This window comes from Myotis daubentonii, chromosome 11, assembly GCF_963259705.1.
Source record: "Myotis daubentonii chromosome 11, mMyoDau2.1, whole genome shotgun sequence".
Taxonomy (NCBI): Eukaryota; Metazoa; Chordata; class Mammalia; order Chiroptera; family Vespertilionidae; genus Myotis; species Myotis daubentonii.
This window is the reverse complement of record NC_081850.1, coordinates 61,112,175-61,138,535: the sequence shown is the minus strand read 5'-3', so window position 1 is coordinate 61,138,535 and position 26,361 is coordinate 61,112,175. Positions and strand designations below refer to the sequence as shown.

Below are 26,361 nucleotides of genomic sequence, written 5' to 3'. Positions count from 1 at the left end.
TTCTTTGTCAATCCTCACCCGAGGACATTTTTCCCAGTGATTTTCAGACAGAGTGGAAGGGAGGGAAGAGGCGGGGGAACGGGGGAGAGGAACATCGAAGGGAGAGAGAGACACATATTGATTAGTTGCCTCCCGCCCTGCCAGGGATCAAATCCACGACCCTTCTGTCCTCCGGCTGGCGCTCTAACCACTGAGCCCCCGGCCAGGGCTGGGAAACCCTTTTTAAGTTGAATTCAAAGCAGTGACTTTTGTAAACCACCCAGTTCTCCTGGAGGCGAAGAGGCTCTAAGTATCCCGAGAACCGGCGGTGACAGTCACAGCCTCTTCCCCACGGTCCTGCCACCTGCAGGGCTGCAGGCTGTCCCAGTGCAGGCCCGGCGACAGTGACTCGATTCCTAACTCACACGCTGACCAGGAGCCACAGGTTAGCACAGGACTCAGGTCAACACACAGCCATGGGCTACCCCTGTGGCAGGCGCTGGGCTCCCCCGTTGGAGGGAGGGACGGGGCGGGGCCCAGAGAGAAGGAGAGCCAGTCTGGCCCCCAGAGGCTCACAGTGTGCCAGGTATGGGGAGGGCAGACTGGCATCATTCACTAGATTCCAAGGCAGACGCCCACAGCGGCTACACAGAGAGGGTAAGGAGGACGAGGAGAGGGAGGATTTACAAGACAATCCCGAATGTGTCCCCTGGACCAGACTGGAGCGCAGATCCCCGAGCACCAGATGCCGGGCAGATGGGAACATCACCGTCAACTGTGACAAACGCGAGGGAGACTCGCAGCATCAGAGCCAACGCGCAGTCCTCCCACAGGCTCGACATCGTCCCGACCACGTTCTGTAGGAGGGAGCATTTCAGAGGAGGAAGAGCCCTCGGGATACAAGCTCTTTTGAAACCAGAGGAACAATACATGGACCTAACACAAGAGGAACCCGGGAAGGCAGTCACTTTGAAAACAAGGAGACACGAGGGCGGAAGAGCGGTCTGCGTCCGTCTCAATGCTCAACACTCGAGGACGGCAAGTTGTTCTTCTCACTAAAAAAGTTGTTAAAATTAACAGACTAAAGTGAGGAGGAGGAGGAGGAGGAGGAGGAGGAGGAGGAGGAAGCTGGACTCAGAATCTTGATGTCTCCTGCCACCCGTCTAATAAGAGTTCACAGCAACAGTCTCAAAGGCACTTTTGCTTGTGGCACCTTCCTAACCAGGGGTTTATCCACCAGGGCTCACGCCCACAGGCCTATGTGAAGTTTCACGAATTCATTTTTACAACATGAAGGGAGAGGGGGTAGGGCACAGGAGCAAGAGCTCTGAAGTCAGTCAGACCTAAATTCAAGTCCAGGGTTTGCCGTCACTCCGACTCTGGGCAAGTTATTCAACATACATGTCCTCCTTTATAAAAGGGGTGTCGGCACACTACCCGAAGCACACCGTTCCCCCAAATGTCGCTTCCTGCCCCTTGCAGGGAATGTGGTCTTTTCCAATTTTGGCTTTTGGAAAAGGCGTATGATAAGCATTGTAAATGCATATTCATGAAGTTATGTTTAGCCACAAAGTCTGTATTTTAACCCAATAGCATTTATGACAAATATCTGAATAGAAGTTTGCTAGGTTGCCAGTTTTTAAGGAAAAGGAGGCAAGGTTCCAATCTGCCTAATTTTGAACTATGTGTAAAGAAACATCTTTTAAATGACTAGTACTTAAAAGGCAGCCTTTTCTGGCCACCTTCAGCCAGGCCACCTGTGTGTGTAAGGGACATGAGGGGTGGCAAGATGCCAAGAAACAAAAATAGTGAAACCGAGACTGGCCAAAAGGAAATCCGTATTGTTTAATCCAGGAAGTCTTCATTGATTCCTTCATTCACTGGACAAGGACTTCCTGAGGGCCTACTGTGTGTCAGGCCTTGCACCAGGTACCAGAGCCCTGCTTCCCAAGGGCTCCGGTGACAGACCTGTCACCAAACCGAATGTCCCTTTTTGCTTTCCCGCCTCCCTCTTTCTTTTCCCTTCACTGGGAAACTGTTAACATTTTGGATTCTGCACGATTTTGAAAGAGTGCAAGACATTTTCCTGGTCTGATATTCATCTGAGGCTGCCCCAGGATTCAGCTGTCCTCAAGATTTCTAAAATCTCTCCTAGGCAATTAAAAGATTTAAAAGGAAAAACATTTTTGTTATGTAATTACAAGATCTTTTAAAAAAACAAACACTCTTGATCGTGTTGGGGTTCTAACTCTACTTTAAGTCCCCCGGTCAGCCAGCCAATATTCATCTCACTGCACAAGACTCCTCGCTGCATTTCTGAGCCCAGCTCTCACCTGGATAAATGCCACGTCCTCCCTCCCGCCATCCATTCTCACTCCTCTTGCATCTAATCTCTGGTGCCTTCTGAGTGATTTTTAAAAAATTTAAATCTGTTCATGTCAGTCTCCGCTTGCCCTGAGGATACAATCCTCATTTCTTACTGAGACTTGTGTGGCGGGCGATCAGCGTACCCTGGCCTGCCCACTCCCGGCTGCCTCCCCTTTGCTCCCATGGCCCTGAACTCGCTGAGCTTCCTGGGATCTGCCACGCTCTTTGCACCCCCCCCGCCCCCTCCCCCGTGCACGTGCCATTTCCCGTTTGGAATTCCAGCCTGTCCCCTTCACGCGGTGACTTCTGTCTTCCAGCCTCGCTTCAGTGTCGAACTCCTCCTTGGTTAAATACCCCTGGCTCTGCACTCCCACAGCACCCTACACTCGCCTTAGGTAACTCATCCCCCTCAGTAATTAATTGTTTATGGCCTTCACACTGCCCCCCCCCCCACCTCCCACCCAAACTGCTAACTCCTGGGGAACCTCTGCCTCCGACTCCCAGCGGGATCTCACCGGCCAGGCCTGGCATACATATCCTCTGTATCAGTGGCATTCTTAATCACTATATAACGTTTCATTAGGGGGTATGTTATAGTTTACTGTTCCCATGTGAGTTTACCTTTGGCTTTTCTGGCTTGTCACTATTAAAAATGCAGTAATAGACCTTATGGTATGTAATCCTTTCTTTCCTGTTTAGCTTTAATTTTATAGGCTAAATTTGCTGAGGCGAAATCACAGGGTCAAAAATCAAAGAGTTTGGACTTTATTGAAATTCCAATATATGTGTAAGTTGGTTTCTGGAATGAGCATCCACGTCACTTCTGGACCAGAGACTGGAGGGTATCTGACCACTTTTCTAACGGTACGGAGGACAATTAGGGAAAGCCACCTTTTCCTCTGGAGATGATGGTAATTTATTACCTGTTTTCCAAAAGGCCCACAACGGAGGGAGAAAAAGAAGCGTAAGAGTTTAAGATTTAGGAGCCTTTTGAAGGCAAAAGCCACACATGGCTTTGAAGGGTGGATTGTTCAAACACATAATCACTCAGACTATAAAACTATATGCAGCCTTGGCCAGTGTGGCTCAGCTGGTTGGAGCATCGTCCCATACACCAAAGCGTGGAGGGTTCAATTCCCGGTCAGGGCACATACCCACACTGCAGGTTCAATTCTGGTTGGGGCATGTACTGGCGGCAACCAATAGATGTTTCTCTCCTCTCTCTCTCTCTCTCTCTCTCTCTCTCTCTCTCTCTCTCTCTCTCTCTCTCTCTCTCATCAATGAAAGGCATATCCTCAGGTGAGGGTTAAACAAAACTACACGCAGATCCTTATATCCTGAGAAAGTTATTTGTGGATGCCCCAAACCCCAGAGTCCCCTGTGAAGGCCACTAAGCCAGAGTCGTGGTGAAGTCTGCCATCCAACAGGAATGTGAGATAAGGGGCACCGACCAGCAAATGCTTTCCCCTGAAAGTTAACCTTGCACCGATGACCCTGCCAACCCTTCCGCGCTCGCGCTGAGCGTCCAAGCGTCACAACTACATTTGTCCCTGCTTGTTGGTCTTTAGCCTCTCGGCCGACGGCTTAGGTCCGCCCTCAGCATAGGAAAGGAATTCCGTACTGAGGCTTACTTCTCAGGGAGAGCACCCCGTGATGTACAAATATTACCAAGGTGAGCATGCATTTTCATAGGGTGCTAGGTGGGCAAACCCAGTCTTACAGGGAAAACTGATAAACACCTGTTAACGGAAAAGCGCAACTGGACACCCGTCTGCAGATCGCTTAGCAGACGCGAAGTGGGGTAGCTGGTGGCGAGAAAAATCCGCCTAACGTTCCCAGAGTTTCCTCCCGCTGACGCAACATCTGTACCTTCAGAAAGGGACACCCAGCCAGGGTGTTCGCATCACCGAACACTCCATGTCCGTGTTAAGAAGGAAGGCCAAAGGGAACGTTTTATTTCCAGAGAACGTGACACCGGAGAACACGGGAAAACCGCCTCCCCCATCACAAGCCCAGGACGTGTCGCGCGCGCAGATTTCCAAGGACTCGCGGGCAGGCTGGCCGTCTTCGGGGAGGGCTAGGTGGGCACGTGTCTTAGGCTTTCAGGGCCCCACAGTCTCTGTCGCAACCACGCGACTGCTGTGCTAAACACCGAAATCCAAATTTTATGTCATTTCACATGTCACGAAATACTACTCTTGATTTTTTTCCAGCCGTTTAAAATGTCAAAACCCCTGTTAGCTGGCAGGCCACATAAAACCAGGTGGCGGCCGGATTTGGTCCAGGGCCAGAGTCTGCCACCCTGATCACAAGAGCCGGGGGTTTAGCCAGCAGACCACGGCGCCACCTGAGACGTCAGAATGGGGAGGAGGGAGAGAAAGCAGTGGGAGAACGCTTCAGCAGGGCAGCGTCTCCCCAGTTCCTCACAGGAAGATGGCCAGGGGTGCGGGTCAAAATCTTAAATTCCCAGGTAAGAGCATTTCCATCAGAGCGCTCGTAAAGCTTCTAGAAGGACGTTCTCAGGTTCCTTGGGAGGAGCGCTGGGCCAGCACATCTGCCCCCTGTTTTATGGGTAACTTTATCAAGCACTTAACATACTGGGCTGTGTTCTTTATTTAGCTTTCTATGCTCAGTGCGGAGTACAAGGTCAGCCGTGTGGTTGACACTCAGTAAATGTTATTTCAATTTGCCAGTAACATAAACACTCGTGGTAGATCGTAAAGCATAGAGAAGTTCATAATATTGCCTTAAGATGTGCATCCCCACGATATAAATACGTTTGCTAATGAGAGAATAAAATTGGACATTTTCTAAAAGATTTTGATTCAATTCCAACCAAACAGCTATTACAAGCTAAAAATTAATCCAGTAATTTTCTATGTATCATTTAACTCCTATAACCACTCTGCAAGATATGCGTTACCTTCCCTGTTTGTAGATAAGGAAAACAGAACACAAGTGCTCGCTAAAGCCAGGGTTAGCACTCACATCGTCAGGTGATAAAGCGCCCACTTCCCCATTAGAATGCCAATCCTCTGGAGACATGTAAAATTATTTACCAAATAGTCAACATGACCCAACAGGCGGAATACAAGGAAGAGAAAGTACTGTGCCGACAATGCTCTGTTGCAAAACTAGAGGGGACAGAGGAGTAGAATCTTTTGGGACTTTTTCTTCAGAAGAAAATGCTTTCTAAGAACAATAAGGATAAAGATGGTCAATTTCCAGTAAGGGTAGGGAGCACAGAAGTCAAGAAGGCAACTGCTTGCTTCTGCAATCACTGGGTCAGAATCAGAAAACATGCTTTCCTGCCAGACCCATCCTAGCAAAGCAGACAGCATCAACTCGTGTTGAGAATCTCGGCCTAACTCCGGTCCCAAGCTCTCCAGAGAGCCGAGTGCAAGGGTCATTGAGAACGTCAGACCGCTCTGCTGTTGGCCAGTGGAGCCCTGGCCAGTCTCCCGGGCGGGAACTCAGAGGCAAAGATGCTGATGCTGCCGCCACGTTCTGCTTCTTGGAACAAACGGAGCACTTAACATTTCCTACTTGAAGAGTGATTTCATTGATTGATTGAGCAAACGGCTACTGGAGCCTTTACAGCATGCAGGGCACTAGGTCAGACTTGGGAAGGAAAGAGAGGTAAGTAACGGGGTTTCCGACTTAAGAACAGTGCATCCAATGGCAAGACAGGGACTTGCTGAGAGTCGAGTGCAAGGTCAAGCAGCATGAACTAAGGGCCTTTATAGAGGAAGAAGGAAAGTCCTATGGACGCCTGGAGGCAGGAGCAATTACTTCTGATGGGAGAGGTTAGTGGGTAGTTTCGAAGGAGATAGAGAACGCAGAACATCTGCTTGGGAAATATCATCTCAGGTTCTGCCTGGCAAGTCTCTCTGAAAAATGGCCTCGCCTCCTTTTCATCTACTGAATTCTCTCTTCCAAAATCTATGAAGAAACCGGTCTAGAACTGATAAATCAAGAAGCAAGACTAACATGAGGGAAAACAGAGCTGGAATGACCTAATCTTCTAGAGAAACCTTTAGCTTGCAGAAATCCTTGGGGCTTATAAAACTAAAGTTGCTAGTCCTATATAATAAAAGGGTAATATGCAAATTGACCCTAACAGCAGAACGACTGGGAATGACTGGTCACTATGACACACATTGACCACCAGGGGGCAGACGCTCAATGTAGGAGCTGCCCCCTGGTGGTCAGTGCACTCCCACAGGGGGAGCTCTGCTCAGCCACAAGCCATGCTGATGGCTGCCAGTATAGCAATGGTGGTGGGAGCCTCTCCCGCCTCCTCAGCAGCGCTAAGGATGCCCGACTGCAGCTTAGGCCTGCTCCCCACTGGCAAGTGGACATCCCCTGAGGGCTCCCAGAGGGATGTCTGACTGCCAGCTTAGGCCCAATTCCCCCCCCCCCCGCCCCCCCCCCGGGGAGCGGGCCTAAGCCAGCAGGCGGATATCCCCCCTGAGGTGTCCCACACTGCGAGAGGGCACAGGCTGGGCTGAGGGACCCCCCCCCCCGAGTGCACAAATTTTTGTGCACCAGGCCTCTAGTAATAAAATAAAATAAAAAAATGGCCAAATGTGTGTTTATGATCTGGTGTTGGGCAAGGTGCTTCTTTTGTTTTGTTTCTTCTCTCATTTCCTTTGCTGGAAACAAACAAATGCTCTATATGACTTTTTTTTTTTGCCACTGTGGATTTCACTGGTCCAGAAAGCTGAACAGTTTTATTGGAATCACTAAACTGCTGGTGATTCCTCCTGAGCTTAGTGTTCTGCTGCTTTTGCCAAACTGGCGAAAAGGAAGAGATACGAGTTCCTTAGAGTTCAGCCGCCTGAGGCTCCATTTGTATAAAAAAATTAAAAACATTTCAAAGTAAATTAAATTAGTGACTGTGTATTGCCTGAATAGACTATCCTTCTAAATTTAATATACCAAACATGACAATTTTACGAGCAAACTAAGTTAGAGATAATATATTTTTATGTTCCTTAAAGTAGCAAAGAGACTTCAGAACCATAAAGAACACTAACAAGGTATTGAATAGAGTTAAACTTTCTTTAAAAAATGTGTTTTGTGGTGTTTTTTTTTAAAATGAGAGTGCAAGGATTGTGGGTTGGTTTTTGTTTTGTTTTGTTTTTTTCATGACTTCAAGTTTCCTGGAGATGTTACGTTTTAACTTTCACCAGCATTGCTAATAAATGGCACTGTAGATATAGGACTTCATTGAAAGTGTGTGTGTGTGTGTGTGTGTGTGTGTGTGTGTGTGTTGGGGGGGGATAGAGGGAGGGAGAATGGAGGGGTTGAAATAATAGAATAATCTGTCTTTTAGGAAATCTAGTGAGATCAAAATATGACAGGAAGTGGAGGATGAAAAAAAAAGTAAAGATACTACACTGCTTACTTCAGACTCCAAAATCGTCCAAAAGCTTCCTTGTCCACCAGCACAGAGAGAAGGGTCTGGGAGACCAGGTTCGAGGCCACCTTGAAAATGAGTGCTGGTTGGCTACCTCCCCTTGGCTTCCGGGGACAAACATGGCAGCATCAGTCCAGCCACGTTAGAATTGGTTCTTAAAAGGCAGGCTGCATTGAATGCCTCTCCGTCCTGCTGTAACCAGTGTTTGGTCCCATGAACCATACAGTCTTTACAGACATTCCAGGCAGAACGGACAACTCCAGTTTTCCATGTCCAGTTCTATGTCATCAAACCCTTTGGCTGAAAAATACATCCTACAGTGTCTTTTAGTTTCCTCTGTGGATTCTGTCCATCACATGACATCAGCTAAAGCTACTCGTGGAACACGGAGTCTAAAAGCTGAGGAAAAAGAAGCAAACCTTAGCTTAGAACCCATCGCTAAGTCTCCTGCACACTTCTATTTTGGGCAGTTTACATGTTAACCTGGATCTCGGGCATCTTGCAGACTTATCTGTCCAGGATCGAGTTTATGAAAGCGGCAGGAAATTAACATTTATTGAGAGCCTATTATGTGCTAGGTCCTGGGAAACGTGCATCTTTTAGGTGTTGAGTTCTGCTTTCCTTACTATAAAATTCATCTATTATATATTTTTTTTAAATAACCTATTTTAAATGAATAGTTCAACGAGTTTCAGTGTTCATGCACTTGTGCATCCTTCAACACAATCTGTTTAAGACCCCTCCTATCACTCTAAGAAGTTCCCTCACACCCTCTGCAAGGAATCCCTGCACCCTAACTCCAGCCCTAGCCAACTTCTGATCTGTTTCATCTCTAGTTTTGCCTTTACTGGGAATTTCATATAAATGGTGTCATACAATCTGAAGTCTTTTGTGTCTGGCTTTTGTACACTCAACATGGTATTTTGAAGAATTATCCACATTGTTGCATGTGTCCATCACTCATTTATTTTTATTGATAATCAGTATAATTCTGTGTGGATATATGTATGTGTCACATTTTATCAGTCAGCTTTATGTGGGAGGAGACTTGCTGGATCAGGTGATAAGTGTATGTTTAGCTTTTCAACAAATGCTCCAAATGCTCCCAAGTGGATGTGCCATTTTATACTCCAAACAGCCCTGAGTGAGATTATCTTTGTCATTTTAAATCAGCTATCTTTTTACTACTGAGTTGTAAAGGTTCTTTATATTTTTTAGTTAAAGTCCTTTGTTCCGTAACTACTTTGCAAATATTTGCTTCCCATCTGTTGCTTGCTTTTTCCTTTTCTTAATGGTGTCTTCTGAAGAACAAAAATTTAATTTTGATGACATCTAATTTATTGATTTTTTTCTTTTGCTGTCCAGAACTTTTGTATTGTATCTAAGAAAATGTTCCCTAACCAAAGGGAAATTTTCTACTCTTTTTCTATAACTTTTATACTTTTAGCCCCTTCGTTGAGGTTCACAATACATTTTGCTTTAATTTTTGTGTTGGAAGTGACGTTAAGAGTCAATGCTCATTATTTTGCATATGCAAGTCCAACTGTTCCAGCACTTTTTGTTGAAAAACTATCTCTTCCTTATTGTCTTAGCACTGGGATGCAAATCAATTGACTGCATATCGAGGATTTATTTCTTCTGCACCACTGATCTAGACATCTATCCTTACGCCAAAACCACATGCTCTTAGTTACTGTAGCTTTATAGTAAGTTTTGGCATTAAGAAGAATGAGTTCTCCAATTTTGTTCTTCCTCCACACTGTTTAGGCTGTTCTAGGTCCTTTGCATTTCCATATACATTTTATTCTCAGTTTATCAATTTCTACCAAAGGACAAAGCCTACTGAGATTTTGACAGAGAGTACACTGAATATGTAGATCAATTTGGGAAGAATTACCAATATTGAATCTAGTCCATGAATATGGTATATATTGCATTAACTTAGTTCTTTTATTTCTCTCACTGATATTTTGTAGTTTTCATTGTACAGCTTTCACAGGTCTTGTGTTAAAATTTATTAAGAATTTTATTCTTTTTGATGTATTAGCAATGAAAATGACCTGTTTAAAATTTCATTTTCAGATTTTCTATCATCAGCATATAGAAATATCATTTATTTTTATTGATTGACCTTATATCTTGCAACTTTGCTAAACTCATTAATATTCTAGTAACTTCTAAGTGGATTACTTAGGATTTTCTACCTACAAAGATCACATTGTCTGTGAACAAAAACATTTTAATTTTCTTTCCCATTCTTATGCCTTTAATTTCTTGTTCTTGTCTTATGGTCCTTGACTTCTGTACCTAATTATTAGCAAACGTCTCTTCAGTACACTGTACGCTCCTACACTCATTTCATGAATGCTGAAATCAGATTTTTGTATATCCTTCACCCTAACAAATGACTGTTTTTAATAATGCATAAATGCCTGCCAGTCAAAAATTCTATTTCAGCAGCAGTGCTATCTTTGTTTATAAAATAGTGTTTGGATAATTATTTAAAACATGTGAACTGCATTTTGCACTTATCATTTAGAAAAGAAGGAACAGAAATGGGAAAAAGATAGTGCTGCCATCAGTAATAAGCAGGAGTCTCATAAACTTAATGGCAATTGAGACAAAGATGAAAATCATTAGCCGTGTGAAAGCAGCAATTCTGTGGCATCAATTAGGTGTTCGGCGGACTTAATAAGCTGGTCAACCACAAGAAAGAATAAAACTAAAGAACATAACTTGGCAACTGAACATGTAACATCAAAGTCGTGTCTGAAATGCAAGGTCTAATCAGTGATTTTATCATACACGTTAGGTCTTCAGGAACGTAACTGCCTTTGTGACACGTACAACCATTGTTCTACTTGAACACAAATCAGTTCACAGATACACTGAAGAACACAGTGGATCTCAAAATGTGGGAAATACCAGGACTTCCTTTAATCTTACAAAACCTGCCGAGAAGGGTGTCACAATTCCCATCGAGAAATCACAAACCAGACACAGAAATGAAGTCACTTGCTGAAGTTATAGTCAATCGTGGAGACAAGACTCAAACCCAGGTCTGTTTGGCTCCAAATGCTCTAAACGAGGCCTGTTTTCCTGAGCAACCCAGTTCCCTGGTGCAGATGCCCAAGCCCGGCCTTGCTTGCTTGCGCAGGAAGCTTCTGGTTGCACATCTGCATGGCTTCTAACCCCGGGATCCCCCAGTGACTCACAGGCTCCCCTGCAACAACTAGGTAAGAATGATCATCCTGACTTGCTCTAACCTAAAACTACCAGCCTAAAGTTTGAACACAATCTATACTAATAAAAGGGTAATATGCTAATGAGACCAGATAGACCAGACGTCTTCCGGACAAAGCCATGGTGGCGGGGGCAGAGGCAGAGATGGTTAGGGGCAATCAGTTTGCAGACAGGCAGAGGCAGTTAGGGGCGATATGGCAGGTAGGCAGGTGAGCAGTTAGGAGCCAGCAGTCCCGGATTGTGAGAGGGATGTCTGACTGCCGGTTTAGGCTCAATACCGCAGTCGGACATCCCCCAAGGAGATTGGAGAGGATGTAGGCCGGGCTGAGGGACAACCCCCCTCCCATGCACAAATTTTGTGCACCGGGCCTCTAGTTAATAAGAAATAAAAAGATGTGAGGTGGTTACATAAATAAGATACATGGACATACATATGAGAGCTGGGTTTGAAATCAGTGAGTGATTTTCCGTTGAGTTTGGGGGCAGAGATGCCCAGGAAGTTGGACTAAGAAAGGATATTAAAGTTTTTAAGTGGGGTAACTCAGGCTTTCTCTGCTTTCATGTTTGGGCAGATGCATTAGAAAATGAATGCAGAAAAGTTAACGTAACAATCATTAAGCTGTGGCTGGGCGATAAAGTTCAGCCTTCTCTCTCAACAATTTTCCTCCAGGAAAATTCTAACCCTTGGGTGCAGGTGACTCAGACCGAAGTCTTTACTGTAGGGTGGTTGTGCAAGGCCAGGAGAGAGGCTCGGGCTGTATTTCCACGGAGAGGACACGGAGCAGGAGAGAAGGAAGCAACAGCGCAAGCGCTTCTCCTGTGCCCTAAGAACACACTCGCTAGAGGTTGTGGATTTCTTGGTTAATTAGAAAGCCTTTCAACAGGCTCTTTCCAGAAACAAATACAAATCATAGTGCCCCCTGCACTCGGCAACACACGAAGCCAGAAACAATCGTCTCCATCCCTGAGGTGAAAAAAATAAGCCCCGTGAGAAGTGAGGAGGCTGTGCTACATCAGGTACCCTCTGAGCAGCAGCCCTTTTGAAAGAGATCCCCCCTTCACACCTTTTATTTTACTTCCTGTGTGAACCTGGTCATCGATCCCACTCCCCAAATAGCACACGCATCTTACAGCCCGTCTAGTGTTTACACGTGAAGTGAGATGGCTGGGAAAAGCTTTGTAGTTGGCACAATATTAGAAACAGCCTACACAACCGAGCGACACGGGCAGAGGAGGGGCCTGCAACTATGGGTTCCCAGCCTGTCACCCATTTGTAAATAAAGTTTTATTAGAACATGCCCATGCCCATTCCTGGAGGTCTTCTGCTACGGTGGCTTTCTTGTTACAAGGACAGAGTTGCCACAGAGATGGTCTGGCCCACAAAGTCTAAAATAACTACTATGTGGCCCTTTGCAGGAAATGTTGGTCAGCCTTTGAGATAATATGTTTAAAATAATATGGAAAGATACCCATGTTAAAATGTTAAATAAATAAATTTAAAAAAAAAGGTAAATCAGCGGTTTTCAACCAGTGTGCTGCAAGAATTTTTAAAACATGCAATACCTGACTACTCAGTCAGGGCACTGACCTCTTTTCCCTTAGATTGTCAAATAAAAAAATGACAGCAGCCAACACAATAGCCATCTGGTGTGAATGAATCAAAGTTATACCTTTTTTTGTCAGATCGGCAAAAAATATATTTTTTGGTGTTCCGCAGAATTTTAGTAATTGGTTTATGGGTGCCACAAGATGAAAAAGGTTGAAAATAGCTGATGAAAATCAAAGGAAAGTGGGCCTAAGAGAGACCAAAGTGTTAAGCGGTTGGATTTGGGTGGTAGCCTTACGGGTGATTTTTCTTACTCCATCTATAATGACCTTACACGTCGCTATGATAGGAAAAACTCACTGCAAACATGGTTTCAGCTGGTGTGTGCCTCGCACGCAGCCGGCGGGCGTGACTACTTTCAGCAGCTCCGCCCGGCCCGGCCGCGCGGTGCGCTGAGGGTGGGAGGCGGCAGTCCCGGCAAGTACCTTATGCTCATCCCGAAGGTGGCCGTCCAGTTCCTCCGTGTGCTTGGCCTCGTAGTAGCAGAGCTGGCACTTGTAGGGTTTCAGTTCATTGTGCTTTTCTATGTGTTGCTGGAGGCTCTCGTCACTGGAGCAGGTGAAGGTGCACTTGTCGCAGCGGAAGACCACTCCCTGCAAGTACTTGGACAGCTTGGACCGGCACACCTCGATGGGGACCACGCGCTCTTCTGTGGGGACAGGGTGAATGGGAAGAGGGGGATCGTTACTGACGGCAAGCAGACCTCTTCCTTCGGAACATGAGCGGGAACTCGCCCCTTCAGTTAGCTACCTCTGACGACTTTCAGTCCGTGAACCACACACACAGACACCCCTCCTCTTCCCCTCCATCGTCCGAGCTAACGTGTTCCTCAACACAAATCGGTGTTTCTGAGACCAACAGCTCTCTGTGTATTACTATCCGGAATGATCTACAGGCAGGGGTGGGCAGGCTGGGTGGTGCCTGGCAGGTTCGGAATGGAGGTGAGGGAAGGAGGGGCGAGGGATGGGAAGTGGCGGCCGTTTCTACCAACATTACTGACGATCGACAGCCACCAATTCCTACTTCTCCCGTGTGATGTGGGTGGACTCGCCGACGTCTTTAAGGGGGCAGGACACCGACATTCCCCGAGCACCTCTGTGCCCCCACTGTGCGCCTTCCTAGCAACTCAACCAGGCTCGAGCTACTCCCATTTCTCACAAATGAGTAAGGCGAGGGACGGAGCCCTCAGGGAACTTCAAAACCCACAGACACTGACATCGGCCACGCTGCCGACCTGCGAACCCATGACGCATCGTCTCCAATTCCATTCCTGTTCCCCTTCCTACATGTTCTCCAGGGGGCAGTTCTCCTTTCCCAGAAACCGAGGGAATGTCTAGTCTAACATCAAATCTGAAAACAAGCCCGTGCACTTTCATTCACTGAAACTCCAACTCCCGCTGTGAAGCGCTGGCAAATGGCAAGGCTGCGGGCAACCTGCGGGCGGAGGGGGTGGCGGCGTGGGAGACGCGGAGGATCCGTGCCTTTTCAATCCCTGATCTGACTGTCACGGGGAGGAGGGGGGTGGATAAAATAAAAGAAGAGGATTTGGGTGCTTTCCCCGGGAACATCCAAACGCTGCAGGGCTGGGAACGCGTGCGTGCCTGTTTACGTTGCACTCCCTCGCCCTCGTGTTTAACTGCTCAAATTAAATTTCACACCAGTCTGCCCAGAGCATCGGCACACGCGCCAGAAACCCATGCCTGGGATAAAATTAAAATCTGTGCTATTTATGCAAGGATCAAATATAGCGCGCGTTTCACGCTGTCTGGATTTCAGAAGGCTGGCTGTAGGTTTACAAATGGACGCACACAACATATACTTACATTATTTAGAAACAGCGACGTATTATTAAGTCAAGAAAGCGTGATTTATCCTCAGAGCCACTGGCAGCGAGGTTCCCCGAGCGAGTGAGCGTCAGTATCTGGTGCGCCGGCGGGACGCACGGGGGAGCCCTCCCTTTGCTGTTGGGGTGTGTTGGGCGCCCGGGGAGAGTCCCCCCACCCTGTGCTGTGCCTGAGTCTCAACCATCACATCCTCACTGCAGGGCAAGCACTGCCTTGGGAGCCGTGAGTGCAGCGACTAATTGGCCAGCAAAGGAGCTGGGCAGGGGGAGCTGGGAGGGGGGCCTGCGACTCCCTGGAGCTCGATGCACGTGTCGTTTTCCCGAAGCAGAGAGTCAGCCGCTCATTTGGAAATGTAAGTGTTTATAAACCGAAGGGCGGCAGACAGCTAAGAAACACAAGATCACCATGCAATCCACACATTTTCCTAGAAGGGCAAATGTTTACCAGCCTTCCAACCACTCAGCTCCACGGTTTGGTGTAAAGGAAGGAGGAAACGCTTTGGCATAAACCAGGAGCCTTACGAGAGCCCATCCGACCATGCGTGGCTCCTCTAACAAGCTTCTCACGAGTAACAGGCCTGACATGTTGGGGCCGGCAATTCCTCTTCGTAGGGGCCGGCCCGTGCATCGCAGGATGGTGCCTGGCATGCCCGGCCCTGACTCACAGGACGCCAGCAGCACCCCCTCCTCCCCATGTGTGACAACCCAGAGTGCTCCCCAAGGAGGCAGGGTGGACCCTGGTTGAGAACACTGCTCTGGGCACCAGGCCAAGCACTAAGGCCAGCTGCTCTGGGTCCGACGTGAGTGGCCATGCACCGTGAGCAAGCTGGTGCCCACAGCAGGAGACGGGGTGCAGCTGAACCAGGGGCACCAGCACACGGAGGGCATGCTTCCACTCGGGGTCACAGGCAGTGCTGACGCGGGCTTTTCTGGCACCTTCCTCGAGACTGCATCCCCCTTGCTCTCTTTGCGTTTGTTCCTGACTTATATTCTGTCATTTCTTCCACTTCATCCGTGGGCTCTGGCCTGTGCCGTGACCCTGGTCTGTCGGCCTCAGTGGACGGTTAAGTTTTCCACAGAACCATGTCCAACACCTTGAAGATGTCGCCCAGGCCCCACCCAGGCTCCACTTCTCCCCCGTAAAGCATCGGTCCTTTCCAGCCCGTTTTTACGGGTCTCCATTTGGATCCCTCGACCACGCCGGTTCGTTTCTTCGCAGCGTCTAGTCTCGCTCTGTGTGCCTAAGTGGATCTTACACGGTCCTGAGCGCCCGGAACAACGCCGTGGAGTTTAAATAACGGTGATTCAGGCGCACGACCGCTACGATTTATGAAGTGCTCCCGCGTTCCGAGTGCGGTAGGCACTCTACCCCACAGCGACTGCTCATTCTCCTAACACTCTGTGGAGCCCGTTTTATTATCTTCGGTGTGGACGGGGAACCTGAGAACCGACCTGTCCGCTACCCCCTCCAAGTCCCTCCCCTGGTTCAGTCCAAGTTGTGACCCGGGAGCCCAGGCCTCCTGACCTTGGCCAGGGCCCTCCTCCTTCAGCCCCAAGCACAGGGAACATCCCATCCGCCTGCAGCCAACTCATAAGCCTCTTATCCCTAATCGTGTAAAAAGGCAAACGCTGTCGACGTCCAAGGCAGCCCCTTCTACCTGAATTTCTTTCAAACGTCCTCTGGATTTGCTAGAAGGTAAGTTCCCCGCTTACTTATCCTGGGAAAGTTGGGGCTTCCCACTTGCAAACTGACCAACCACGTCCGCCCAAGGCTCTTCGTTACATGGATTTCCACTAGCGCTACTTTTAGAAAACTGTTAGCTTTTTCTTTCAAAAAAACATAGCTAACATGACCAAGACTAAAAAGCACAAACAGGAGAGATTCTGAATGGCGGGCCACGAGCGACGGCGTTTCCTGAATGAGGTTATTCATTCCTGAGGCGAGTGGAGGACAGAGTGAGAGGCGGGACCGTTTCTAGGTGCGGACGGAGCCCGTCTTGGCTGCAGGAGCTCGGTGCTCGGGGCTTTTTTTCTGTGGGGGCAGCGACAACTGTGGGCCTTGCCTGACTTCACACCTCTCCAAATTACCCTGGGTAAGAAATCAGGGCCTGAATCACACTCATTGTGACTCAGCTTCCAGCGCTGGCTGCGAAAATATTATGACTTCAGCGGTCCAACTACAAGATAGATGGCGTCTCGCATCTCCTACTCACGTCTGGTGCTGCAGCTGGACAGGCCCCGGGAGGCTGACCCGAGAGACACGCCCGTGGAGGCGCGTGGGCGCCGGGGGCCGCGGGGCCGGGAGGTGCTCCGTGGACAAGCCTGCGGAGCTGCAGCTGCCAAGTGCGGTCACTTCTGCTCAAAACGGCGAAAACCACCTCCCTGAGGAGCCAGCATCCCCGAGTAAAAACCCTTCCTGGAAGGCAGACCTCACGCGCCTGGGTTTCCTCCCACACATGCCAGGCCCAAGGGAAGCAGGGAGAGGCTTGGAAGTCATCCGCCCCAACAACTCCAGGCGCAAGCCATCACATGCAGCGCCAGACCAAAGACCCACCCATCACTCCCTCGCCACCAAAAAGCAGCAAGCGTGAGTCCTAGAAAGCTGTTAGGAATATAACAAAAGGCTCTTTAAAAGACCACCCCCTGCACTGGCCGGCGTGGCTCAGTAGTTAGAGCACAGGTCTAGGTCCATAGACCAAAGGGTTTCGGGTTTGATTCCTGGTCAAGGGCACGTACCTGGGTGGCAGGTTTGCTCCCCGCCCTGGTCAGAGTGTGTTCAGGAGGCAACCAATCCATGTGTCTCTCTTACATTGATGTTTTTCTCTCTCTCTCTCTCTCTCTCTCTCCCCCCCCCCTCCTTCCCTTCCCTAACAATCTCTCTCTAAGAAAGCAATAGAAAAATATCAGGTGAGGATTAACAACAACAACATCATCCCCTAACATAACCATATCGAGACACATAAACATAAGCACAATAACTACTGGTGAGACGTTATTAAGTTTCGATGTGAGCCAGGTCACCACCCTCAAGCCAGAGAGAGCTGGAGACCGCACCTCTAATTTGAACAGGCAAACACATTTGATGGGGATGGAAGGGAACATGTAATTTTGCTGAATAAGATGAAAGATTGGCCATCTCACTGTACATTTTTTTTCCCCTCAAGAAAAATGACACTGATCAGATAAATTAGGGGAGATCAGTTCTGGTCCAAAGAGACAGCCACCTACAAGTTTTGGTTAAATTCATTATCTCTCTAGGGGGTACTGGGGTTACAGGTTGGGAAACAAAAACTTTATGCTCACATGCCAACTGGAGAGCAGTGTCGGCAAATTACACAGCTCCATAATTAGAATGCAAATATACTTGGCAAAAAAACCCACACACCCCTGTGTTTCATCCCATAATTCAATCTGCCCACTGCAGGTGCCCAAGGTACATATAGGCAGAGCTACGCAGGAGACATCCTGCTTCCAATGAGCACAAGTTCAATGGACATAGACTCATGAAACTATCCCTTTGTTCATCGTCACTCCTCCCACGAAAGTTCAAGTTCCCTCAGTGCACAGGCCTTGCCTGACTCGCCATGGCTGTATCCCAAGAGCTCAACACAAGACTAGGACCTTGTGAGCGTTCAGTAAACGGCACAGAGGGACCCATACCGGGAAGAAGGCCTGTGCAGACGGAGGCGGAGACTGGCATGATGCAGCTAGAGGCAGGGGTGCCAGGAGCCACCAGACCCAGAGCCCAGGAAGGATCCTTTAGAGCAGCGGTCACCAACCTTTCGGACCTCATGGATCACCAGTGGTCCGCTGACCACCGGCTGGCGACCGCTGCTTTCGCCTGCAGAGAGAGCAGAGCCCTGGGAAACCTCCATTTCAGACTTCCAGGCTCCAGAATGGTGAGAGAAACTTGTTGTTGCTTTAAGTCGCCCCGGAAAGGAACAGACCTCGCCTGAAGTCTGCCCTACCTCCTGAAGTGTTATCATGGCTGTTTGAAAGCCACCCGCTCCACCTTTCGGGACCCTGAACAGAAGCCCATCGGCCACTGTGAATCTCCCAAGACACCTGTCGCTCCCTACCTTATCCTTACCCACGCACACCTCACCTCCTCGAGGAAGGCAGGCGCTGGGTCTTAGAGACGCCTTCGTACCCAAAGAGCCCGGCTCAGCGGGGCCTGTAACCAGCACATAACGAACGCCTGCCGGATACACGAGTGAGCAGTACGCTCTCTCCTGCCACAGCCAACCCAAACCGGGAGCATTTCTCATTCAGGTTTCCCAGGAGCGAAACAGATTCTCTCTTCCTTTCCTCCCTATTTAAACACATCCATCTGTCTGGGCGAAAAGCTACGGGAAGTTCAATTCTGGGAGCAGTCGTTCTGTCTCAGGACCAGTTCAGCAGTTGTTTTTCTTGCCTTTCATCGCAAGTGTTTTAATTCACTGAGGCCTCAGAAAGACGTCTTAGTCTTAACACAGGCCCCAGAGACCAAAGATGTTTACTCATCCAGGGAGCCGGGGGGGATGGAAGGGGGGGATGAGGACGGTGGCATTTCATCTCGCTCTGAGCCCCCTCCCTTATCTGGCTCCGTGTCTCCCTTCCTAAGTCACGGAGCTCATCAGGATCGAAGCTCTGACCCTCCCCGGCGGCAGCAGGGAAGGAGGGAGTCGGCCGCAGAAGTGAGGTCTCCCTGTTCCTGCTTGCTCGGCAGCAGCCCTACCCAGGGCCCCTCCCAAGCTCTGAGGGGGCACAGAGCCTCCGCCACACATGGGCCCAGGGACCAGAGGCCAGGTGACCGAGGCGGAACCCCAGGCGGGACCCCTCGGACTTCCTGCCTAAATGTTCCCGCGCTGCTTCTCCCAGCTTGCAGGGCGCCACTTGTCTGATTCAAACTTAGTAGGAAAAGAAACGGATTCCCCCAAATACTCCGTTTTTTTTAAGTATAGTTGACCCATATTAGTTACACTAGTTTTAGGTGTACGATATAGTGATTCACCATTTTTATACCTTGCACTCTGATCACCCCACTAACTCCAGTAATCAATCATCTGTCATCATGCAAACTTATCACAATATTGACCACATTCCCCTCCCCTTTTCCCCCATTCCCCCATCCCTAAACAGAAACCTAACACTTTATTCTTGAAAAGGAGAAATTTCTTTAAAATCCCTGTGCCCCTGCCACCATGAGAGGGCACCCTCTGCCACCCGTGCCACCCTCCCCGCCCCGAGAAAGCCGAGTTGGGAGGTTACCTCGGTGCAGCACGATGTGGTCGATCATGTTGCGCTTGTATTTGGTGTGATAGAGGCAGAGGGGACAGCGAAGGTCTTTGGGGCCCTCCTCCGGAACAGCCGAGTGCCCGGCTTCCACGTGCATAGTAAAAGCAGATCTGGGGGAGAGGCGGGAGACAGACAGGCCATGAGTGTGACAGGGGACCGGTTCACTCGCGTGCACACCCCCTGCTGGCGACCTGGCCACAGGCTTCCCGTGCGACGCCCTTGCTTGAGGGCCCCAACCACTGCCGTCGGTCATGGCTGCTCACCAGGAGCTCCTGGGTCGCCCACCCAGCAACGGACCACGGTCGCACAGTCATCTCCTTCCTGGGAATTTTGCCACTTGGCTGGATTCAAACTTAGTATAAAAGGAAATGGATTCCCCTAAATACTTTATTCTTTTTTTTTAAAAGTACAGTTGATAGATATTAGTTATACTAGTTTTAGGTGTACCACCTAGTGATTCAACGTTTTTTATACCTTATAATATGACCGCCCCACTAATTCTAGTAATTATGTGTCACTACGCAAACTTACAGTATTGTTGACTAGATTCCCCTCCCCATTTCACCCATCCCCCCCACCCCTCTGGTTTCCTGTTTCTATGAGTCTACCTAACACTTTATTCTGGAAAGTGAGAAATTATTGAAATCATTACAACAAAATCCCTACGAGAACGCATTTCTCATCACGCCTGGAAGGAGAGGGACTACTTTAAAGATGGGTGATTGATCACCTGCCTCATGACTCTTCACAGGTGAGGGGGCGGGCAAGTCGGTGAGGAAGCAAGACTTCGCCAATCGGTAAACTACACTCAGAGCTGGGGTTCAGCCTGAGACGGGAGAGTGCTGCTGCCTCCCCTTCAGCCTTCTCAAAAGCTCACAATTTTTTAAAAATACATTTTTTAATTGATTTCAGAGAGGAAGGGAGAGGGAGACAGAAACATCAATGATAAGAGAGAATCATTGATCAGCTGCCTCCTGCACGCCTCCTACTGGGGATCGAGCCAGCAACCCAGGCATGTGCCCTGACAGGGAATTGAACAGTGACCTCCGGGTTCATAGGTCAATGATCAACCACTGGGAGAAAGTTCACAATTTACAAAGCCTTAATAAGACATTTCATCTCATAAGAATGGATGAAACCAAGAGCTGAATGGGTGAGGTCCTCTTCTTATTAAGCCGAGTGCTTCCCCCTGGGGAAAGGTGCACACCTGTGGGTGGGCCCGTGTCACCTGGGCCCTGTGGCCTCCTCTCAGTTCTAAGGTCACACGCGTATTTCTCTGGAACACACCGAACCGAGTGAAGAGTCAGAGATACAGCACTTTCCCATCAAGACCGGGCAACCACGGGCTGCTGCAGGAGACCGGCTGTTCTCGCAGGAAGCCCTCTCGCCAGCCTCTCCGTGTGGGGCCTGTAGTCGGGACTGCGGCGGCCTGAGGCTCAGGTCCCGACTGCACCAGGGGCAGATAGTAACAGCCTTACGTCTGCAACATGATTACTTTCAGCTTTTTAAATTCATGTTTACTTTGTGCCAGGCACTTCAGATGTATGGGTTCATTTACTCCTAAGAGCTCAGTGCGGTTGGTACTATTATTATCTTTATTTTACAGATAAGGAGCCAGAGACACAGAGAGGCTGAGTGACTTGTCCAAAGTCACACAGCCAATAAGGAGCAAAGCTGGGATTCAAACCCAGGCAGTCACGGCTCCGCATTCTACACTCACCTACACGGTATCTCCTGGGAGGACATGACCTCATAGGAGTTTATTTTAAATGACAGGCAGCACCCCATTCTTTGAGCGCATGGGTGCTGTCCCTCACAGGAGCAAAGCTGGCTTTGGATGGTCTTTTTCTAGACTGGAACTCTCTCTCTACGGTTGCTCAAGTTTAGGCTTCACAGTGCCGGGGTCTTGATTCTCTGGGGTTTCTAAATAACGTGATCTTGAGAAGTAAGACTTTCCTACCAGGGCAGCAGGGAAGTCGCTATTCCCCAATGTTCTCCCCTTGGACTTGGACTGTCAAGAACATTTTTCCCCCAAAGACAAATAAAAGGAAAGGGCGGCAGTGACAGAGCACCAAGGGGAAGCACTCACTGCTTCATGCCTGGGGCCGGGGAAACCCTTTGCGGGATCTCACGCCTGGGGGCGCCTACTTGCTTTGACTTTTTTTTTTTCCTAGACGTTTCCTGCCTGGTTTATCTCCTCAGTCATTGTCCACAGGACTCTGAGAAGTTGTAGGAATATGCAGGCGCAGGCTCAAGGCCCGGCTTTCTCTCTAACGCTGTGGAAAGGGACCGTACATCACAGGGCAGAGTCCTGTGCTCCCCTGCGCCCCCTGGACAGAGCCCCAGGGAGAGTGACCTCCCGGGGGTGTCCACTTGGGATGCTTTGACTTTTAAACTCCTTCGTTCTGACACAGCTCTTCATCCCTCCCACACGCCCCAAAGCAGTCTCCTGGAACTGGCCTTTTGTGGTACAGACGGGGCCCAACCCCTGCATCCCCCGCCGGGCTGGGCCTCCCTTGAGCTCCAGGTCGGAGAGTGTAAGGAGCGTGTGGTGAGGGGCGGAGCGGGTGCAGCCACCTTGTGCTGCGAGGCTGTCCTTCACGCCACTTACTTAAAGCCTGTGTAAAAAGAGCAGTCCTTGCACTTGAAGAGCTTCTTCCCGCCGTGCTTGTCCCTGTAGTGGCGCCTGATGCTCTGGATGTAGCCGGAGGAGAATTCACAGAATTCGCAGTGGAGCACCGCCTCGGCTTTCTGCTCCCCGGCAGCTCCGGAGAGCGGCCCGGGGCTGACGCGGCTGTTGTTCCTCGCCAGCGCGGCCGACTGGTAGTGGTTCAGCTGCTGCTGCACATCCGGAGGCTCCGAGTAGGACGAGTCTGTGGACAGATGGGGGACATGACGCGGACACAGAGGACACAGTGGGGTGACGCTCGGAAACCCCTGACGTTTGTTCCACGGACGCTTTTTAAGTGGGGGGTGGGGTGGGGGGTGGCTTTCATCTTCATTTACACTGGACAGCACTTCTCTGGGGAAAGGCGGGGAGGGAGGACGCGTCACCCCCCTTCCTCTGACTTGGAGGGCCCATGCCATTTGGAAAGAAAACTCTGAGGTTAAAGGTTTCCAAGTGAAGGAAGAAAGGGAACTGTGTTCCGTAAAGGAAACCGCGGCGTGGCCACCGGCTGCTGCAGGACGCCTGTCCTTGTGGGTGAGATCAATAAACCGCACAATGAGCCCAGGACCCCAGGGGAGAGAGGCAGGCAAGGAGGTGATGCACTGTGCCCCCCTCTGCAGCCCGGAATTATTCAAACCTCCCCCTCCCCTCAAAAACCCCTTTACCAGAAGTGCTCTGGCTCACGGCACTCGCCAATATAAAAATGTTTTATGCCTTCACAGCCGAGCGATTTAAATTTTAGAATATCAAAATCCACCAGTGCTCCCCTGGAATGGATGTTTAGAGCTGAGTCAGCATGGAAATGGAGATTTACTCACAAATCCCATTAAAATGAAATGCAAACAAGTTTCCCTGAAAGGTGTTTTGAAGTTTGCCATTCGGACGAGAATGTCGGAAACGACCGGCACCAATCTCAACCCCAGGAGCTTCCATGGCCCGGGGCGGAGAGATGCGGCCTCGATGGCTGGGAAAATTGGAGTTTCTTCTTTAAATTAAAAAAAAAAAAATAATAGTAAGTAAATAATGTCTTTGAAAAAAAGAAGAACGTAAAAGAAAGGCCTTGAACCTTTTTCCAACACACAGCGTTGCCTGCTGAGGCCGGGAGTTCGACAGCACATCCCCGGTCACCTACAGCGGCCGCGGGAGGCGCGACCACGCAGGTGAACTTCAGCGGAACTGTCCTCAAAAAGCACACACACGGCTCTTCTCCGACAGCCTTTCAGGCAGCAGCGAGAGGGGACAAGGCTGCACCCGCCTCCTCCCCACTTGACGGACACTTCATGCTGCTGGGCACGACCCCCCGCAGACGAGGGGGGTTCGGCAAAACCCGTATGTGACGAAAGTACTCGGTCCATCCCCGCTGGCCTCTTCGTTTCCAAAAACAAACCCAGAGCAGCCTCGCTTGCCGGGAAGGCATCTCCTGCCTTCAGCATACGAAGCCACCCTCTTCCGTTCTCGCCCTCCTCCCCGCCCCCAATCTGTGTTCCTCACGACTGAGAAAAACCCCTTCGGAAATTGTACGCGAACCTGCCAGACGCACAGAAATGAAACAAAAGGAAACGTGAACAATACCGGAGCCTCCCTGGGTTCCTTACCAGGTGTGAAGGGAAGACAAAGGGAGAGGGAAGGCAGGACACACTCAATTCATTCTGCCCCCTTCTTTCGTCTCCCTCTTCTCTAGTCCTCCACCTCGCTGGTGAACCCACTCAGGACCACAACAATGCGATTGTCAACTTCTCATTCTTCCTTTCAATAGCAGGCTTGTTTACCATTTCAGGGATTGTTCGAGAGGTTTCCTATTTAAACCCTCAAGACCAGTTTCTGCTCAAAACACGTACAATGAAGCACACGACACACCCCGCCTCTCTCGTTAATGCGGCGTGAGCTGCGGGCTCCGCACGGTCCCACCAGCACCCCGAGCCCATGCCTCCCAGCGGTGCTTGTCCTGCTTCCCTCTTAGCTCCTTAGAAGGGAAGTCTGTGACCCACTATCCATACACGTCTCCTTAGACTTAGCCCGTTATTCTCTCTAGGGTCCATTGCATAGTCCATGGATCTCAAAGCAATGGATTCGACATCTGAACTCCAGTGTTTACATGTGATACGAAACCAGAAGAAACAGACATGCACGGAGTGATGGGGAAAGCACCCCAAGAAAGGGAGGCTCCTCACCCTCCCCAAGTGGCAAGGCAACAGGTCGGACCAAGACAGATGTGTGTGTCCATGTTATTAACTCCCCTTTTCCTGGGTCAGTCACATGCACAGGTTTATTTACAGCAACAAGCAATTCCCACCCCTTAATGATACAATTGTAACGCCCAGGTTATAGCTTTTGGGGTCTTTTTAGCGCTTTACTTTCCTCTCTGGTGCCAAGACACACACACACACAGTCTCTCCCTCTCTCTGCCCCTCCCCGCTTGGAGTTTGTGAATAATGTACAACTTTGGCACTAATGTGATGAAGATGTGAGCATGTATGATTCCACTGATCTTAAAAAAGCCCACTTGCTAAGCTACAAAAAAATCCTAGTTTCATCATCAAGCACAGGCTGAAGGGCAGGAACGGGTTTTGGGCCCAGCGAGCAGACAAGCAGATTGATAGGAGTGACGGGCATGGCACCAAAGTTAAAAATCATCGTCATTAAAACTATCTTCTTTCGTTCTGCGCTTGAGATAAGGAAAGGGAGGACAGTCTGAGCTTGGAGCCACTGTGGTCAGGGGGAGCAGGAAGCGCAGGAGTGTGCACCCCCTGGGAGACAGTCCCCAACCGCAGGCCACACAAGTTCCACCTCTGTCACCTTTAGGGCAGGTCCCATGCACAAAGGCACCAACAGCAAAGGCGACGCTGGTGCGGACATTCCCAGGCCCGCCCGCCACAGGCAGTCTCGGGAGAGACGTTCACTCCGACTTGTGGCTTTATTTCAGTCGGAGGAATTAAATTATAATTAGTTATTTAATTAAGCCATTATATGCAGCTAGCTATTTTGAATAATTGTCTATAATAGAAAAGAGTTCATTTTGAAAAATGAGGAACAAGCAAGAACTTTAGCACGGATGGTCCCGTACCTGTAGGCGTGGCTTCGGCATTTACTGCGCCGCCAGCAATGAAGTCGCACAGCTCCCATGTGCAGCGTGCTTCTCACCCCAATTCCACCCCGAGCCTGAGAGTGACTGGTCACACAGCTACTAAGAGGCAGAGGTAGAATTTGTTTTAAATATTTATTTTTTAAATGTTCTCTTTCTAGGAATACAAATTTGCAGTTTTTAAGAGGAACTCTTTTTTTAAAAAATATTTTTAAATTGATTTCGGAGAGGAAGAGAGAAACATCAATGATGAGAGAGAATCATTGATTGGCTGCCTCCTGAACACTCCCTACTGGGGATTGAGCTCGCAACCCAGGCATGCATGTGAGCCCTTGACTGGAATCGAAACCGGGACCTTTCTAGTCTGCAGGCCAACGCTCTGTCCACTGAATCAAATCGGCTAAGGCCAGAGATAGAATTTGTACAAAGATCTGTCCGCCTCTAAAGTCTGAGTCATGTCTATTAGGCATCTGTACCCAACGGTGGGTCCTGTGATGCTGGTCAGGAAGAATATCTGAGTGCCCCACCATCAATAAACATGCAGGAGAGGGGGCAGAGAGGGAAGGTGCAGAAAGGCTGAAATAGGCGAGAAAATAACATTAGGATAGATAGAAATGATAACCAAATAGATAAAAAATAACATTAAACTGAATACGAAAGAAAATACTAAAACAAGCATTTTACAGCACATGGGGGAAAACACAGTAAGATTTGTGGGAAAGAAAACCGTTCAACATTTCAAAATGATTTACATTTTTTTTAAAAAGGTGTGTGGGGTGGGGTATCACACAGGAGACATTTCTGCAAGCCTGAGGCACAGGTAAGCCCGGACAGTACCCAGAGCTGGATGTCCACCTGCCCATCGGCACGTAGC

The 26,361-nt window shown here is 49.2% G+C and overlaps 1 protein-coding gene and 1 non-coding gene across 15 annotated transcripts in view; both read right to left on the bottom strand.

Moving 5' to 3' along the window:
- The window catches only part of ZNF462 (zinc finger protein 462), a 144,985-nt gene that overhangs the window by 8,787 nt on the left and 109,837 nt on the right, over positions 1-26,361 (bottom strand). For 13 of the 14 annotated variants that reach the window (XM_059657569.1, XM_059657563.1, XM_059657562.1 and 10 more), the window contains 3 exons: positions 22,349-22,610; positions 19,711-19,847; positions 13,043-13,266 (listed from right to left, as the gene is read on the bottom strand). In XM_059657569.1, the coding sequence (XP_059513552.1) occupies positions 13,043-13,266; positions 19,711-19,847; positions 22,349-22,610 (623 nt within the window). Of the gene's footprint in view, positions 1-13,042; positions 13,267-19,710; positions 19,848-22,348; positions 22,611-26,361 lie in introns of those variants that run through there. The other variant, XM_059657574.1, reaches the window with a different exon arrangement.
- LOC132212875 (small nucleolar RNA SNORA73 family) lies at positions 21,910-22,115 on the bottom strand. Its single transcript, XR_009447816.1, has one exon. It is a non-coding gene; the product is annotated as a small nucleolar RNA SNORA73 family (small nucleolar RNA).